Raw genomic sequence first — 18,898 nt, 5'->3', positions numbered from 1 at the left:
AAATATTTCATTTAAACAGTTAACCGATTAAAGGGCTGGCCAGCCGGCATGGCTGGAGCCAATCCAGCCAGTGCAGCTGCGACTGGGGCTGCTCGGGCTGGCGGGGCTGGAGCTGTTGTGGCTGGAGTCGCTCCGGGCGGTGTGGCTGGGGCCGCTCCAGGCCGGCTGGAGTGCCCAGGGGTTAACAGTTAAGGCGGGTTAGACTAATATGTACCGGTTAGACTAATACATAACCGGCAAGACTAATAGGTACCGGTTATGTAGTTAACATTTTACATCCCTAGTAAGTAACCTCCTCTGCTGCGTCATAGCAACCTTCAAACATTTTCGATTTGGGTGGGTGGGTGAGTGAGAGGAAGAGACTGAGACTTTTGCACTCCATAGCCTGGTAATTAGGGCACTGGCTTGGAATGCAGATTCCAGTCTCTTCTCTTCTTGATTCAGTGTAGAATACTTCATCCCACATCACTCTGAATCAGGCAGAGCAGGGACTTGAACTTCAGTCTCCCAGGGCATTGACCTAGGCACTAGGCTATCAGAATATGAGTCTTTCTCAACAAAACTTCACAAAGCAAATGTTTTTTAAACCAGTATATGTCCATGAGATGTTTCAGCGTTGACTAAAATGTTTTCACGAGCTCTAATGGTTAGATTTGATAGAGACAAGATTACATCTATGTATCTATATATATAAAGTCTCTTACAACAGCATTCACTGTCCACAAGTACTTTAGACAATGATGAAAAACGCCATTCTAACCCTCCTTTTTCAGTTGTTCTTTAACTTAAATAGTTTCTTTGGAGTCAAGGCCGGCTCCAGCTTTTCTGCCGCCCCAAGTGGCAAAAAAAAAAAAAAAAAGAAAAGAGTGGCAGCACTTCGGCGACAGCTCAGTCGCGCCGCTTCTTCTGCGGCAGTTCGGCAGCGGGTCCTCCCTCTCTTCCTCTTCGGCGGTAATTCGGTGGCAGCTCAAAGAGGAAGAGAGGAAATGAGGGACCCGCCGCTGAAGACCTGGACGTGCCGCCCCAATACCGGACGGAGTGCCGCCCCTTTGAATTGGCCGCCCCAAGCACCTGCTTCCTGCGCTGGTGCCTGGAGCCGGCCCTGTTTCGAGTTGAAAATGTCTGTGCGTGGTCTTATCCCAGGGGTGAATTACTTTTTGGAAGTTTGAGTTAATTTTGCTTCTAGCCCTCAGTCCTGAGACTGAAGCCTAGGTGCACCAATCCATTATTCACAGTATATTCAGAGAACAAGAATTATAGGTACATTTTTGTTTGTTTTAATTGCAGTGATTTCTGCAATCAATTCATTTAAAAAAAGAGAGAGAGAAAAAGAACAAAATAAAAAATAAGATATCATCCAGTTAATTCACTGAGATTTCAGATAAGGCAAGTGCAGTGTATTGGGGTGGGAGATATTTCCTGTTCTAAGAATATCTTTAGCTTCTCATTGTGGCTTTTATCTGAGATAAAGCTTAGAGGTAGTCTCACTTAATGATAAAATAGTTCAATTTTGCCCTAGTGGAGCGCAAGGCTTGTTCATCTCTGTGACTCAAAATAAAACAGACAAGATTATAATAAGGTCCACAAATATGTATATTTCCAATGCTATGGTTTTTGAGGTTAATAATGTTAAGGTAATTTAGAGGTTTGACAGAAACAAGCTGAAAAACCTTTGAGCAAGTTTAATGAGGCCTCAGGTCTCCAATAAATTTTAACGATCATAAGCCTTGTAAGTTTCTTCTATTACATATTATATAAATGTCTCTAGTCTCTGTTTTCCAGAAGCTGGGGATGGGCGACGGGATGGATCACTTGATGATTACCTATTCTGTTCATTCCCTCTGAAGCACCTGGCATTGGCCACTGTTGGAAGACAGGATAGATGGACCCTTGGTCTGACCCATTATGGCCGTTCTTATGTTTTTATTTAAATGATTTTTCCACTTACATACGATGTATACTGGCAGCTGGTGATGGCAGTAGAAATCATAGCTAGTTGCCATGGCAACATTATGAAGTACTGCAAGAAATGCAAATACTGTACTGTGATCAGTTGGTGTATTATTCCTCCTATCTTTCTGCATGGAAGAGATTCAGACCTACATTTTTAAACATTAAATGTATTTCTACTTGTAGTCCTTCTTTTGCAGCAGCCTCATATTTCATTCCTTAAAGATGTGGGTCTACAGAGATGCTGTCAAGAGACTAGTAGAATCATATACTTCAAGTAATCCCTGAACTTTCTTTTATTAAATGTATGGAGGAGTATTCCTATAACTTTCTATTCAATGTTTTTCCTGTTAGCAGTTACATTGGCCAGGAGAGTTAGTAAATTCAGGGGATTTATTCATCTGGAATCCTTATATGCAGTTGTTCCCAGAAGTGGTGATTCTCAGGCCTGCACCAGAATTTTCTGTCCCCCAAAATTCTTTTTACTTCAGCCAGTCTGTTTTCATTCTGCAAGTAGGAGACCTTCCACAAGTAGGAGAATCAGATGCGTACTTTAGATGTGATCAGGTCATTCAAATTTTGTTTACATAAAGCTAAAAAAAATTGGATGCAATTTCAGGAATAGTTGAGGGACATAAGGGGTACAAAGGCATCCATGTCCACTATTTTCAGATGGATACATTCAGTAACTTGTCAGATCTACAAATTGTTCATACAAGATTGCCCTCCCTCTGTGAGGGCTCACTCATTCAGACACGTGGCCATTCCCCATGCAGAACAATGTTTTGTTCAAATAACTTGGCTGTATGGCTACCTGGTGTTCAGTGTATTCTTATCCATCACTTTAAAGTATCTGTGTTGTCTTTGTCTGACTTTTGGACAAAGGGTTCTGGCGTCTTTCTTGCTTTTCCTTTATTAAAACTCTTCATGTGGTGTGGGAAGAAAGAAGAAAAGCAAAAAATTAGCAAACAAAAAAAGCCTCTCAAACAAAAGCTGTTTATTCTTTCGGTTAAAATTTCCTGGTGTTTTAAATTTCTCTCTCATTTGTGAAGATTGGTTTTCCTGCTGGCTACTTCACAGTTGTAAGGGATCTTGGAGCACCAGTTGCCCACAAGAGAGGACAGAAAAATTTACTTACCCATCCATAATTTTTCTTTCTCTGAAGTGGGCACCTCGTGATCTACAAGACCACATGCAGGCTATCACCAAATTTTGCATTACATTCAAGCTGCAGGGGAAATACTTCAATCCTTCCTTTTTCTCTTTTGGAGCATTCCTACAGAGAGATTGAGAGCTTGGGATCTGACTTTGCTGTAATTCTTCATTTCCATTTTTTGTATAATAAACAAATAAGATAAAGTATCCTGCCTGGCGATATCTAATCTGTTGTAATGGTATTAATTAGAACTGATAGTTTTGTCATCTTAGCTTGGGCAATTGACAGAGGAGTGAAAGGGAGTCATTTCTCTGAAGAGCTCCACCTGCTGGCAGAACATTCTAAAGATAGACAGTTTTTTTGTTTTATTTTTTAAAAAGAGGAGCCTCCAGGCTTTGAAAGTTGAGGAGGAATAATCCAGTTATAATGGATCACAGAGAGCAGGGTGCCCCATGTAGAAAGAAAAAAAAATTACAATGAGTGAGTATGTTTTAGCGTGTGTGTGTTAGATTAATATTTGGGATGTTATAAAAGTGCAATAATGTAAATAATCTTTAGTTAGAAATCTTACTGCATTACATAGAAAGTTTGATAATGCTGCTTTTAAAAATATTAATTGAAGTTGGTATATGTGCTTTTTGCTATAATTTAAAACTTTAGCATTTTGACTCTTTAATACTAAAGGTGTGATAAAGTCCACTTAACAAATGTAAATACAACATTTTTTAAAATTAGCATTTTGGTAGTCTTTATAGTTATAAATAAAATCACAACAATAACTAATTTTATATTTATTTCATACATCTCAAAGAAGGATACAAGAGTAGCTTTCATAGTATCTGATTGTTCAATAAGAGGACATCTAAAGTAACCCTGTTAGTGCTCCTTCATAAGCACTGGCACAGCTGAGTACTGTGAAATATTGTAGTAGAGGGAGAACAAAATTTAACATTGGTAAAGTATCATAACTAGTTTTTATTAAACTATTTGACAAAAATTCAGGCAGCCAAATGAAGTGTTAGATATAGTCACCAGTTTTATGTGATCTATAGCATGTGTTCAGTTTAAAAAAACCCACAAAAGTGGAGAAGTGCTTTCATAGCTAATCACCCAGGTGTTGTCTTTCCCCATCCTCTTCTCAGGCAGCAAATAAATTTAACCTTTCCAGAGATGTCAGTCTTACAGGCTCCATAGACAAAACAGAACTCTCTAATTTTAAATCAACACTTTATACCTTGTAAGTAAAATGCTAAATAGCCAGATAAGAAACTATTTCAAGAATCCTACTTCCATCCTTCCTTGTTCCAACGATTGCTAATATAACATACACAAAGGTCAGTAAGAACAACCTATCCCTGAATTCCCAGCTAGCAAATATAACAAGGATTGCAACAGAAAAAAAAATCTCTTCTTTAAACAAATCAAATATAGTAAGTTGGAAAAGTCTCAAATGAAGCTTCATTTTGTTAGACTATTTCTCCAGAAATATCTGCTTTTTCAAATTCTAAAAGTATGGACTACTTTGGGCCTTTGGAGAGAGGTTCTTGATATCCCTTGTTGTTTACTTCAAGATGAGTAATGAAAAGTTAGAGTCCTATTTCTGAGAGAACTCCCAGTTCTCCCTTAAGTACTGTCAATATCTGGTGCAGAAATAGAACAGTAGCTCCTTGCTACTAAATCACTGTAGATTCATTGTAGCTTTAGCATCTTGCACAGTTCTCTACCTCAGAGAGAGGGTTTAGTGAGTAATGTATTGCTAAATTTTATAGTGCCAGAACCCTGTCCTCCACTCCTGACCTCACAGCTGCCCCCGATCCTTCTCCCCCACCACCCTCTCCACTCTACTGCCCACTTCATACCTGTCCCCCCCACCCTTTCTCTCTTCCTCTTCTCTCCTCCTTCTCTCACCTATCACCTTCCCCAAACACACTTTCCCTCTGCACCCAACACTCTGCTCTACTTGCCCCTTGGCATAGGTGTCTGGTGAAAATATTCTTTGGTGGTGGTGGTGGTGGTGGGGGGAGAGTAAGGGGGGATGGAGTATATTCTAGCTGGCTATTATTGCCATACTCTCTGAAACATTATCCAATGTAGAATCTCATGGCTGAAGTTAGTTACTGTAGTTTCTAAAGTGATATAATCCAATATGATGATTCCAAACATTCAGAAATATGCCCTTGTTACCTGACTCACTGTTTTCAGGTATGCCAACCAAGTGCAAGTTCATGATTGTGCATTTGTTTTCTAGCTCATCAGTCTTAATGTTGAACTGTTTACAGTCCTTGACCACGGTATCCAAAATGGCCTCATGTCCAGAAGATGAAGTTTTAAGGTTTGTGACATGGAGCTTTACACTGTGAATTCTTTTGTAAAATGGATTAGAGCTTTTTGTCAACATCCAGCTGGGCTTGAATGCTATCTGTTCATTTATGTAATAAATCCAAGCTTTTGGAGATGGTAGATTTCAGGTCCATTAATTTATCTTAGTAGTAAGATTGATGGTGATTGGGCTGAGGATGTTTTTGTGAGACCAAATTCAGTTTTCTTTCAGTCAAAAATGGCAGTACAGAGATGAATGACACTAACAAAAAAGGAAGAATAAAAGGAATAAAAATTAATCCAATTCCTTGAAAGAAATATTTAGAAACACAATTGCTATATGTAGAGCCTTGCAAATCTGCGGATATCTGCTTTATATCCGCGGACCATGTTTGAAGATCATGGATTGGATGCAGATACAAATTTTATATTCACGCAGGACTCTAGCTATATGACTTATGCATGCATTTTTCCTTCCCCTGTTTCTATTCTCTCCCATTCAAATCTTTAATTTTTTATAATTGTTTATTCCTGCCTATAGCTTAGCAAAAAAGATCCTGAAAGATATTCAAAATTGTCTTTCTAAATCTCAGAATTTACTCAGAATGTAATTACACTTCTTCCATTTGTTTCTGGAGGAGGTGGAGGAGGGATAAATTTGATACTCATGCAGGTTCTAATATTGGTTAGAGCAAAGGCATAGCAGCTGGTGTGCAGGCTGCCCCATATTGCCAAGGAAACTTATTTCTGACCAACTGTACCTTGCTATTCCAAATGCTGTATTTTCCCAAACAGACTGTATGTTGTGCAAAAAAGTGGAGTGGTATGTGTTGTGGTATGGATATATGTAGGACTGAGGTAAATCCACCTAAATAATTTTTTGTTATGATCAAGGAGCAGTATTTGAATTTAGATTTCCAGAGTTGAAAAGTTAACGTGTTACACCAATGTATTTTCCTGTCCTCAATTGTTGTGGTTTTAATGGAGAGACACTGGTAATTTAAACGAGATCTTTCAGAGAGCTGGGATTTGCGATAGATGTGAAAATAAGCATAGATAGTTGTGGCTGATGATGTAAGGCTCAGATCAACCTTGCCTACAGCACTACGATATATTACTGATCTCTTTTTCTGCAAATAAGATTTTCTGTATACTTGTAAGTATGAATACAACCCCCCCCCCCTCACCCACACAACATCAATCTATTTGAGAGAAAAGAAAAAAATGTTTAGCAGATAGGTACCTAAATGTCCTCTTTTTCTTACGTGTATAACTGGTGACAACCAAAATGTGAAAATCTGACAAAACTCTGAGCTTCAAAATACTAATTGTAATTATTCTAATTGTCGTATATGAAATGTATTCTAAATAGCTAAACCAAGAAGACATCTCACTTATAGGATATCTCTTATCTTCAGAAGCCAGAACATTTATCAGAGTACAAAATGTCTTTAACAATTCACTATTTCAAAAACATATTTGGTAAAAATCTGTGTGTTTCCACTGATCGATTCCATTGCATATTTTGAGCAAAGGCTAGCTAAAAAGCTTAGACTTTTCTTCCTATTTACTACTACTCGCTCCTTCCATATTGAGGTGATTTTCTACATTACTGATAGAAATTAGATATGAAAAAAGCCTATTGAGTCATCTAGTTTATTTCAATAGCCATTGGAGGATTGCTTCCTGCAATATGTTCTTGAAACTTCTTTGTTTGCTGTCACAGAGGAGACTTGGTATAACTTGTCCACGTTGGTCATCTTTGAGGAATATTCTTTCTTGATTCCAAGTATTTCAGACTCTAAAAGCATATGTGCAGTATTTCATGTATTGGTTAGGAATTTGTAATATTTTTATATGTCTAATTATTCCTGATACTGTAAACCTTTTATGAGCTGTTTCAGTGTAATGGTCTACCTTCATGTGAAAGCTATATCTCGTCTTGCCAGCTTTACCTACATACATTTTTGGAAATACCTGGGGCATTACCAGATAATATAAAGAATAACTGTGGGAAAATAAATAAGATGTATTTCACTAAAATTCAAAAAATGGATTTTGTGGCTAAACCCTCAATTAGCATCCTGACCAAGCTTCTCAGTAAATGTACTTTCTTTTCATTTTCAGGCCAGAGCCTCAACAGAAAGCTCCATCTGCACCACCACCTCCACCTCCGCCCCCACCTCCGCCCCTGCCAGAGCCAGCACCACCAGAACCAGAGGAGGAGATTCTGGGATCTGATGATGAGGAGCAAGAAGACCCTGCAGATTATTGCAAAGGTTTGTGTAATTAAGCACTATATAAAAAGTTGAATGTTAAATAGTAAACATCTATATAGCCCTTGACAACTTTGGTCCTCAAGAGCCACTTGAACGGTCTTCTTTTAGAGTGAAGCTTATGCTTTTGTGTGGTAGAGACAGAGTTTTCTTAGTGATGGTCCTAGATTATGGAATTCACTCCTGCAAGAACCAAGGGTATGTCTACACTAGAGAGACTATCCAGGCATTGCTATGTCACTGTAGCTATGTTGGCATAACCCTGTAGTATAGATGCTGCCTATATGTTGGTGTAGGAGCACCATCTCCCTGATTGATGGTAGCTATAAGTCGATGGAAACATTCTTCTGTTGACATAGCTTCATCTATACAGGGGATTAGTTTGGCATAACTGTGTCGGGCAGGGAGTGCTTTTTTCCCCACACACCTGACCAACGTAATTATGTTGATCTAATTTTTAAGTGTAGACCAAGCCTAAGAATGGCCACAGAAGTCACCATTTTCTGTCTATGCCATGCTTATCACTTTTATTTATTTTACTTTCCCCTAGGCAAAGGAATGGAGAGAACATTTTTGGACCAACATTAAACACATTATTTTTTAACTCTGCAAGGCTTTTAAATAGTTTGGTAACTGGGATGATATAATGATATAATAACCTATACTTAGAATAGAATTTATTTCTCTGATTCTTCCCTCTAACTTCTCTGCACCATTGAGACTCACATTCACTCACTGGAAATCTTCTGATCCTGTCCTTGTACACTATATGGAAACTTTACTCATGCCTTTCTTATTCTGCTATTCTGCCTGACTTACGATGTGCCTGGGCTAGTTAGATCATCAGCTAGTCCAATTGCCCCAACTTCTGCAGGGAGTCTTGGCACCATATCTTAGGGCATCACTGTGAATCTGGTAAAGTACAAAACATTATTTTAGTGGAGAATGCAGATAAACTCAAGACAAGTGTAAGACAAGTAAATGTTGAGCAAAAAACGTTAATGTGAACAAGGAGCAATCAAAAAAGTGCAGATCTGTTGCCCCATGAGAACTCCTGTTCTTAGTGTTATGCATGTTACATCACATAGGCGCATAATTTTGTCAGAGCATTCCATACACTAAAGAATTTCTAAAAAATATTCTTTAAATTTGGATAAGGCCAGAGTAAAGTCTTGTAATTGTTGAAGGTGTGTTTTGGTTGCTGTCAATCTTGCTCTAATTCTACCAGTAGTACAGTAAAATTATGCAGTTTTATTTAAAAACCCAAACTAGTTTTTGTGTAGCTTAGTAAATGCCACACTAATTACTCTTACAAAAATATTTCAAATACCAGGCTTTTCATGGGATGGAGGGGTTCTTTAAGCTCCAAAGATACCATTTTTTTAAAGTATCAGAGGGGTAGCTGTGTTAGTCTGAATCTGTAAAAAGCAACAGAGGGTCCTGTGGCACCTTTAAGACTAACAGAAGTATTGGAGCATAAGATTTCGTGGGTGAATGCCCACTTCATCAGACGCAAGTAATGGAAATTTCCAGAGGCAGGTATAAATCAGTATGGAGATAACGAAGTTAGTTCAATCAGGGAGGGTGAGGTGCTCTGCTAGCAGTTGAGGTGTGAACACCAAGGGAGGAGAAACTGCTTCTGTAGTTGGATAGCCATTCACAGTCTTTGTTCAATCCTCATCTTATGGTGTCAAATTTGCAAATGAACTGGAGTTCAGCAGTTTCTCTTTGGAGTCTGGTCCTGAAGTTTTTTTGCTTTAAGATGGCTACCTTTACATCTGCTATTATGTGGCCAGGTTGAAGTGTTCTCCTACAGGTTTTTGTATATTGCCATTCCTGATATCTGACTTGTGTCCATTTATCCTCTTGCGTAGTGACTGTCCAGTTTGGCCAGTGTACATAACAGAGGGGCATTGCTGGCACATGATGGCATATATAACATAAAATAAGACAGGAGATCTACATTACACACTTGATGGCATATATAACATAAAATAAGACAGAAGATCTACATTACACACTTCACCTCTCTACAAAGGAAAAAGGACCGTAAGCTGTCTAAAATCCTACCTGCCACATGGGGCCACAACAGGGGTACCCCTAACTCACCCAGCAATATCGTCAATTTATCCAGCTACACACTCAACCCAGCAGAAGAGTCTGTCCTATCTCGGGGACTCTCTTTTTGCCCCAGCACCCCCATGAACATTATATAGTTCTGCGGTGATCTGGAAGCCTACTTTCGCCGCCTCCGACTCAAAGAATACTTCCAAGATAACACTGAACAGCGCACTGATACACAGATACCCTCCCACCAACAACACAGGAAGAAGAACTCCACATGGACTCCGCCTGAGGGTCGAAATGACAGTCTGGACCTATACATAGAATGCTTCCGCCGACGTGCACAGGCAGAAATTGTGGAAAAACAACATCGCTTGCCTCATAACCTAAGTTGTGCAGAACGCAATGCCATCCACAGCCTCAGAAACCACCCTGACATTATCATCAAAGAGGCTGATAAAGGAGGTGCTGTTGTCATCATGAACAGGTCTGACTACCAGAAGGAGGCTGCCAGACAACTCTCCAATACCAAATTCTACAGGCCACTTTCCTCAGATCCCACTGAGGAATACACTTAGGCTAGGTCTACACTACCCGCCTGAATTGGCGGGTAGAAATCGACCTCTCGGGGATCGATTTATCGCGTCTCGTCGGGACGCGACAATCGATCCCCGAATCGACGCTCTTACTCCACCAGCGGAGGTGGGAGTAAGTGCCGTCGACGGGAAGCCGCAGAGGTCAATTTTGCCGCCGTCCCTACAGCGGGGTAAGTCGGCTGCGATACGTCGAATTCAGCTACGCTATTCGCGTAGCTGAATTTGCGTATCTTAAATCGACCCCCCCCGTAGCGAAGACCTGCCCTAAGAAACTGCACCATCTACTCAGGACACTCCCTACACTAACACAGGAACAAATCAACATACCCTTAGAGCCCCGACCGGGGTTATTCTATCTACTACCCAAGATCCACAAACCTGGAAATCCTGGACGCCCCATCATTTCGGGCATTGGCACTCTCACTGAAGGACTGTCTGGATATGTGGACTCCCTACTCAGACCCTACGCCACCAGCACTCCCAGCTATCTCCGTGATACCACTGATTTCCTGAGAAAACTACAATGCATTGGTGACCTCCCAGAAAACACCATCCTAGCCACCATGGATGTAGAGGTTCTCCATACAAACATCCCACACACAGATGGAATACAAGCTGTCAGGAACAGTATCCCTGATGATGACACAGCACAATTTGTTGCTGAGCTCTGTGACTTTATCCTCACGCACAATTATTTCAAATTTGGTGACAATATATACCTCCAGACCAGTGGCACCGCCATGGGCACCCGCATGGCCCCACAATATGCCAACATTTTTATGGCTAACCTGGAACAACGCTTCCTCAGCTCTCGTTCACTCACGCCCCTTCTCTACCTACGCTACATTGATGACATCTTCATCATCTGGACCCAGGGGAAGGAGACCCTGGAAGAATTCCACCATGATTTCAACAGCTTCCACCCCACCATCAACCTCAGCCTGGACCAATCTACACAGGAGGTCCACTTCCTAGACACCACAGTACAAATAAGCGATGGCCACGTTAACACCACCCTATACCAAAAACCCACCGACCGCTACGCCTACCTTCATGCCTCCAGCTTCCACCCCGGACACACCACATGATCCATCGTCTACTGCCAAGCGCTGAGGTACAACTGCATCTGCTCCAACCCCTCAGACAGAGATCAACACCTACAAGATCTTCACCAAGCATTCTCAAAACTACGATACCCACACAAGGAAATAAAGAAACAAATCAACAGAGCCAGACGTGTACCCAGAAGCCTCCTGCTACAAGACAGGCCCAAAAAAGAAACCAACAGAACTCCACTGGCCATCACCTACAGTCCTCAGCTTAAACCTCTCCAACGCATCATCAGTGATCTACAACCCATCCTGGACAATGATCCCTCACTTTCACACACCTTGGGAGGCAGGCCAGTCCTCGCCCACAGACAACCCGCCAACCTTAAGCATATTCTCACCAGCAACCACGCACCGCACCATAACAGCTCTAACTCAGGAACCAACCCATGCAACAAACCTCGATGCCAACTCTGCCCACATATCTACACCAGCAACACCATCACAGGACCTAACCAGATCAGCTACATCATCACGGGCTCATTCACCTGCACGTCCACCAATGTTATATATGCCATCATGTGCCAGCAATGCCCCTCTGCTATGTACATTGGCCAAACTGGACAGTCACTACGCAAGAGGATAAATGGACACAAGTCAGATATCAGGAATGGCAATATACAAAAACCTGTAGGAGAACACTTCAGCCTCCCTGGCCACACAATAGCAGATGTAAAGGTAGCCATCTTAAAGGAAAAAAACTTCAGGACCAGACTCCAAAGAGAAACTGCTGAACTCCAGTTCATTTGCAAATTTGACACCATCAGATCAGAATTAAACAAAGACTGTGAATGGCTATCCAACTACAGAAGCAGTTTCTCCTCCCTTGGTGTTCACACACCTCAACTGCTAGCAGAGCACCTCACCCTCCCTGATTGAACTAACTTCGTTATCTCCATACTGATTTATACTTGCCTCTGGAAAATTTCCATTACTTGCGTCTGATGAAGTGGGCATTCACCCACGAAAGCTTATGCTCCAATACTTCTGTTAGTCTTAAAGGTGCCACAGGACCCTCCATTTTTTTTAACCAACTTATTTCACTTCAAACCTTAATGCTCTATATCTTGATGACCACCATTCCTTTTTAGAAGAACTGGATGCTGTTCCCTCTGAAACTGTCACTACTACCTCCAAATCAGCCAGGAGGACTACTGTAAAGCAACAGAATTCATACACCCTTCTCCTAAGGGCTGAGTGCCGTGACTTGCCAGTTTGTTCATCCGCTTCCAGTCAAGCAAAAGAGGACCAAGTTCAATTCTTGATCTGATCATACATCTGGTCACTTACTGTGCTGTCAGTAGACTGTCAGCCCATCCAGTTATAGGCTTCAAAAACATAAGAATGGCCATGCTGGGTCAGACAAATGGTCCATCTAGCCCAGAATCCTGTCTTCTGGTAGTAGCTGGTGCCAGATGCTTTAGAGGGAATGAACAGAACAGGGCAATAAATGAGTGATCCATCCCCTGTCTTTCAGTCCCAGCATTTGGTAGTCAGAGGTTTAGGGACACCCAGAGCATGGGGTTGCATCCCTGTCCATCGTGGCTAATAGGCATGATTTCCCTTTACAAAAGCTGTGTTGACTCTTCCCCAACATGTCATGTTCATGTGCTTTATAATTTGTTCTTTATTATAGTTTCAACCATTTGCCTGGTACTAAAGTTAGGCTTACCTGCCTGTAATTGCGAGGATTGTCTTTGGAGTTATTTTTAAAAACCAGTGTTATATTAGCTATCTTCCAGTCATTTGGTACAGAAGCTGATTGAAGTGACAGGTTACAGATCTTAGTTAGGAGCACTGCAATTTCATATTTGAGTTCCTTCAGAATTCTTGGGTGAATTCCATCTGGTCCTGGGGACTTGTGACTCTTTACTTGTTTCAGTTTGTTCCAAAACCACCTCTATTGACATCTCAGTCTGGGAAAGTTCCTCAGATTTGTCACCTAAAAAAAATGGCTGAGGTTTGGGAATCTCGGTTACATCCTCTGCAGTGAAGACCAATGCAAAGACTTTAGCTTCTCCACAATGGCCTTGTCTTCCTTGAGTGCCCTTTTAGCATCTAGATCATCCAGTGGCCCCACTGATTGTTTGCAGGCTTCCTACTTCTTATGTACTTAAATTTTTTTTTTTGCTGTTTAGTTTTTGTGTCTTTTACTAGTTGCTCTTCACATTCTTTTTTGGCTTGCCTGATTTTATTTTTACACTTGTCTTGCCAGAGTTTATGCTCCCTTCTACTTTCCTCAGAAGGATTCAACTTCCAGTTTTTAAAGGATGTCTTTTTGTCTCTAACCACCTCTTTTACATTGTTGTTTAGCAATGGTGGCAGTTTTTTGGTCCTCTTGCTGTTTTTTCTTTCTTGGGTTATAATTTAGTTTGAGCTTCTATTATGGTTAATTTTCCATGCACTTTGCAGGCATTTCACTCTTGTGACTGTTCGTCTTAATTCCTGTTTAACTAGCTTCCTCATTTTTGTGGAACTTTTTGAAGTTAAATGCTACTCTGTTAGGTTTCTGTGGTATTTTTGCCCCCCCTCTCCGGATGTTAAATTTAATTACATTATGGTTGCTATTACTGAGCAGTTCAGTTATATTCACCTCTTGGATCAGATCTTGTGCGCCAGTAAGGACTTTATCAAGAATTGCTCTTTTTGGGTTCCAGGACTAGCTACTCCATGAAGCAGTCATTAATGGTATCTATACATTTTATATCTGCATCCAATCTTGAGGTGATATGTACCCAGTCAATATGGGGATAGTTGAAATCCCCCATTATTATTAGGCTTTCTGTTTTTGTAGCCTCTCTAATCTCCCTGAGAATTTCATAATCACCATCACCATCCTGGTCAAGTGGTCAGTAGTATATTCCTACTGCTATCCTCATTATTCAAGCATGGACTTTCTATCCATAGAGATTTTGTGGTACAGTTTGATTAATTTAAGATTTGTACTATATTTGACGTTATGCTTTCTTTCACATGCTGTGCCACTCCCTCACCAGCATGACATATTCTATCATTCCTATATAGTTTGTACCTTGGTATTACAGTGCCCCATTGATTATCATTGTTCCACTGAGTTTCTGTGATCACTATTATATTCAATATCTTCATTGAATACTAGGCACTCCCGTTCACCCATCTTAGTATTTAGACTTTTAGCGTTTGTATTCAAGCACTTAATATAATTTAAATGTACCTAGCTTAAATGTGCTGTACTTAAAATGCTTTTTAAGGATATTTGACTTCCACAATGTTTGCTTACTTCGTAATAGTATAGCCTGATAACTGTAAACCTATCAATGACCCACTTATTTGTCCCGTTATCTATTCACAATGGCATATGAATGTGCAAATCTTTGCTTGCTATTTTAACTTTTGGCTACAAAATACATGCATCTTTTCACATGCTGCCTTAGATTGAGTTCTCATTTTTAATGTCTCCCTTCCATGTTATTAGCTTTCTTTTTCAGGTAACCTCATATTTTAGCTAGCATTTTATTGATTTTTGTTTTATAATAAAAAAGTATGTTTTAACAGCATGTCATGACAATGCAGCCATGTCAATACATATACATCATACAACATTTGATCCTGTGCTAATAAAGTTCCTAACAGTTAAGAACCTACTCTAAGTTAAAGCAGTATTGCAAGATGTGGGAAATAATCTAAATATCTAATATTGGTGTTAGTCTGAGTTCACCGTGATGGAAATAAGTTCTTCATTAATTCCAAAAAAGGGAGAGGGAGAGTTAAATGGAAAAGAGAATGTAATTAAACCAGTTTGGCCATAAATAAATTATATAAAAAGAAAAAGCTCATTCTAAATATTCATCTGTGTATCAAATAGAGTGGTTCCAAAACATATCTAATATCTTTAGGGCTTGATCCTATTCCTACTGAAGTAATTGGGATCCTTTCCATTTTCTTGTTGGGAGTTTAGTTTTATCTATATCTGCTGGAAAAATAAATGTTTTCTTATCAGAATAACTGTACTTACAAAGAAAGTTTCCTTTGGCTGAATGATTTGATATAAATGTTAGTCCTGGAGAATGCTAATTTTACCTCTGTTGAGCTGCATTTGGCTTCCTTTGGGATCACATTTTGGGAACATAGATTTTCACAAATAGACAGGAAGGAAAAAGAATACCAGATTTCTTTCTAGATAGCATAAGTGAACTATCTTATTCCTAGAAGATGAGTGTATTTAACTCAGTTGTTCAGTTAACTGCCTCAGCATCCTGTTTTTCAAAAAGTCCCATAACTTAAATGTTTAAGAGATTTGATATCTCCATTTCTGAATATTCACTTAGACTTTAAATTTATCCAGTAAGAGAGTTCAGACTGCTCAAAAGTAGTAAAGGAACTTGACCTTTGAGAACAAATAGAAATACAAAAATTACCCTGTATTTTTGGAGAAATGGCTAACAATCATCAGATGCCACAACAAAAAAGCATTATAAAAATTGACTAAACCTGTCATTCCATATCCAAGAGTCGTAGATCTAGGCTAATATGTCATTGTGGTTCATAATTTTTCATGCAAGCATGTACCTTAGTGGACTATAATTTTTAAGTTCCTATTTCCTAGCATGGAAAAAGTTTGATTTCTTAGCTATTATACAAACTAGTATTTATAGGTATCAAAAATTATACTAATCTATGGGATTCTAAACCTTCAGATGGCTTAAAATCTTGAGCCTAGTTCAGATGCTGTGGAAGCAACCATTAAAATCAGGTCATATCTGAAGTGCAGGGAAAAGAAAATTGAGTAATCAAAACACTGTTTGTTATTGAAAATTACATATCTTGCAAAATTATCATATCTGTCCCTGGAGATGACTTTTTCTATAATACCAGACATAAGTGAATGAGTTCCAGGTTTTGTAGTTTTAATTTTTTTTAACAGTATTTCATAGAAACAAAGTGATCTTGTGTCCTGGCCCAAAATTCCTTCCTGACGTAGTAACTCCGTTTAATTGGAAACATTGTATTAGTCTCTGTTTCCAGTTTTCTTTCCAAAATGTCATAATCTATGTGGGGACACTAGATCACATAAGTTCCTAAATATCTAGTTAAGACAAAAGTCTTCCAGAAGTCAGCTATCAGTTGATATTTTGTGACCTATGGTAATAAATCAATAGGGTTGTTTGTCTCAGCCACACATTTAAAATGGATTAGACATTGTATTAAAACTTCTTACAGGTGTTCCTGAAAGATTAAAGGCTCTTTCCACATCCTTAAGGCAGCTTCCATGGCCTACTTAGTTTTGGAACTCTGATTTTGTGGAACGACATTGAGGGTGGCAAGGGCTTTGGTCCCAAATGTTTGGTTCAGTGATGATGGTGCTTACCTGGCTCCAATAGATCCAGATTTCCCAAAAGTTTTGGACCAGCTGACTGAGTGCCAGCACCCTGACAGTGTGGCTCAATCACACCAATATCTTTGAAGTATTAGTTATAAGTGGGGCTCCGTGTTTGTCATGGGGAGGTTGTGGAAGTCAAGGATTCTGTGACTTCTTGCGACCTTCCTGATTTCTGCAGCGGCCGAAGTGGCTGACCCCAGAACCGCCCAAAGCAGCTGGCCCTAGGGATCACCCAAGCAGTGGCTGGTACAGCTGGCCGCCTGAGTAGCAGTTGGGGGCAGTGGGAGCAGCCACAGCTTGGTGGCTCCCGGCAGCAGTCCCAGGGCAGCTGGAGCGGCAGCGGGGCCCCTGGGGCTCCCCCCTCGCAGCTGGTGCCATGGGCCCCCGGGCTCACCCCCTCTCCCCAAGCTTCAATCAGGGGTATTTATAGTATAAGTCATGGACAGGTCATGGGCCATGATTTTTTGTTTCTTGCCCGTGACCTGTCCATGACTTTTTACTAAAAATACCTGTGATTAAATCGTAGCCTTAGTTACAAGTAACTTTTCTTTTAGTGTGTTGGGACTGAATTGCAAGGAACAACACCTTTATAACATCTTATGTACAAGAACCTGAGTGAATGGACTGCGTGGTGTGACATGGAGCCCTATAAAAATACATTTCTCTTTTGTTCTCCACTCACTCTGTGTTTGGAGATTGAGGAGAATGTCTCTGCACAGGGAACCGAGCCTGGAGGAGGTAATTTTGCTGAGGAACCTCAAAGTCTGCTTTTGCTTATATTGATTCCTCACTTGTTTGTAAGTAATTTTATTAGTTTGAGAATATGTATTCTGTCACGCTGTCTGGAGTGGCTCATAACTGTGAGTGCCTACCTTAAGGCAGACTGTCAGAAAACAAGGGCAGACATCCCTAACTAGTGGTTTATTTTATAATTAGATTTTACCAAGCCAGTAACAAATGTGAACTCCTGGATCACTATACCAGTCTTACCATGGAGTCACAGACAGTCCCCTTAGACTCTCTAGCCTATTTTGCGATAATAGTCACTTAAAGCAAAAATCACACATCAGGTTTCTCTCAATCCCAAGAGACCAGTCACTTACCCCAGATCAATTGGTACTCTGGATCTTACACCAAAGACAATGCTGGCAGCCAATTCTATAATAAACTAACTAAGGGTTTATTAGCTAAGAAAAAAGAATGAGAGTTATTGAGAGATTAAAGCAGGTAAAATATGTGCACAGGTGAGTCACCGTTTGTAACTCCAAATGGTGGCAGTGATGTAATAAACTGCCAGTTCCCCAAAAGTCTTTCAAGGTACCCAGATTGTCTTTTGGATCTCCAGTTTGCATCCGGCACACTTCCCTGTAAAAGTCCAAACAGTTCAGAGATGAAGGATCTTTCTTGGAATCCATTCTTATATCTTCTTCTGTCAGAAGACCAGCTGACAGTGTCTCTACCCGCATGGGCTTTTCCTTTGATGACAGTGGGTGAGGAATGCACTTTGAATCTCTGACCTCAGTCATCACCACAGTGGCCATTTGCTTTGGAATTAGCACCTTTTCTGATAGTTCTTCATTAGCATTCCCCAAGGCTTCTTTGATGTCTGATGAGTTATTTAGTTACAGGGATATATGTAATCTAAATGTTTGCTATTACATTATAACGGGAACAGATAAGTGAAAACAATGCATGTAACATCCCATTAGTTTTATGAAGTTTAAACACCCAAAACACTAATCGCTTTGATCTATACTAATACACAAGTGATAATAGTCTCTGACATGACCTGGTCTGCAAGCATCACATATTCACCTTTTGCTACCTTTTCTGTTTCTGTTAATCTTCCCGTACCTTATATTAAGGGGGAGGAATATAAAAATTGGAACTTACCATGTTCCATTAGTGTGTCTCTTCTTCTCTTAACTCCATCCTCAAAACCATCTGAGACTCCTCATTAATTTTTCAGTGAAACATTACCATACTTTGCCAGTAAATCAACCTTGATCTGAAATCCCAAGGTGGGGCTGCTTTGAGGACTGAGCAGGTAATTCGACTTCCATACACAT

At 40.1% G+C, this 18,898-nt stretch overlaps 1 protein-coding gene across 5 annotated transcripts in view; it reads left to right on the top strand.

Annotated features, from left to right (window-relative positions):
• SRPK2 (SRSF protein kinase 2) overlaps nt 1-18,898 on the top strand; it is a 259,374-nt gene that overhangs the window by 143,504 nt on the left and 96,972 nt on the right. For 2 of the 5 annotated variants that reach the window (XM_029910845.1, XM_026648678.2), the window contains exons 3-4: nt 5,355-5,438; nt 7,553-7,704. In XM_029910845.1, the coding sequence (XP_029766705.1) occupies nt 5,355-5,438; nt 7,553-7,704 (236 nt within the window). Of the gene's footprint in view, nt 1-5,354; nt 5,439-7,552; nt 7,705-18,898 lie in introns of those variants that run through there. The other 3 variants (XM_026648679.2, XM_026648680.2, XM_024208498.3) reach the window with 2 other exon arrangements.

The sequence above is a fragment of the Terrapene carolina genome, unplaced genomic scaffold, assembly GCF_002925995.2.
Source record: "Terrapene carolina triunguis isolate 2854851 unplaced genomic scaffold, T_m_triunguis-2.0 Scaffold68, whole genome shotgun sequence".
NCBI classification, from domain to species: Eukaryota; Metazoa; Chordata; order Testudines; family Emydidae; genus Terrapene; species Terrapene triunguis.
The sequence above is the reverse complement of the archived record's forward strand: the minus strand, read 5'-3'. Positions and strand labels throughout refer to the sequence as shown.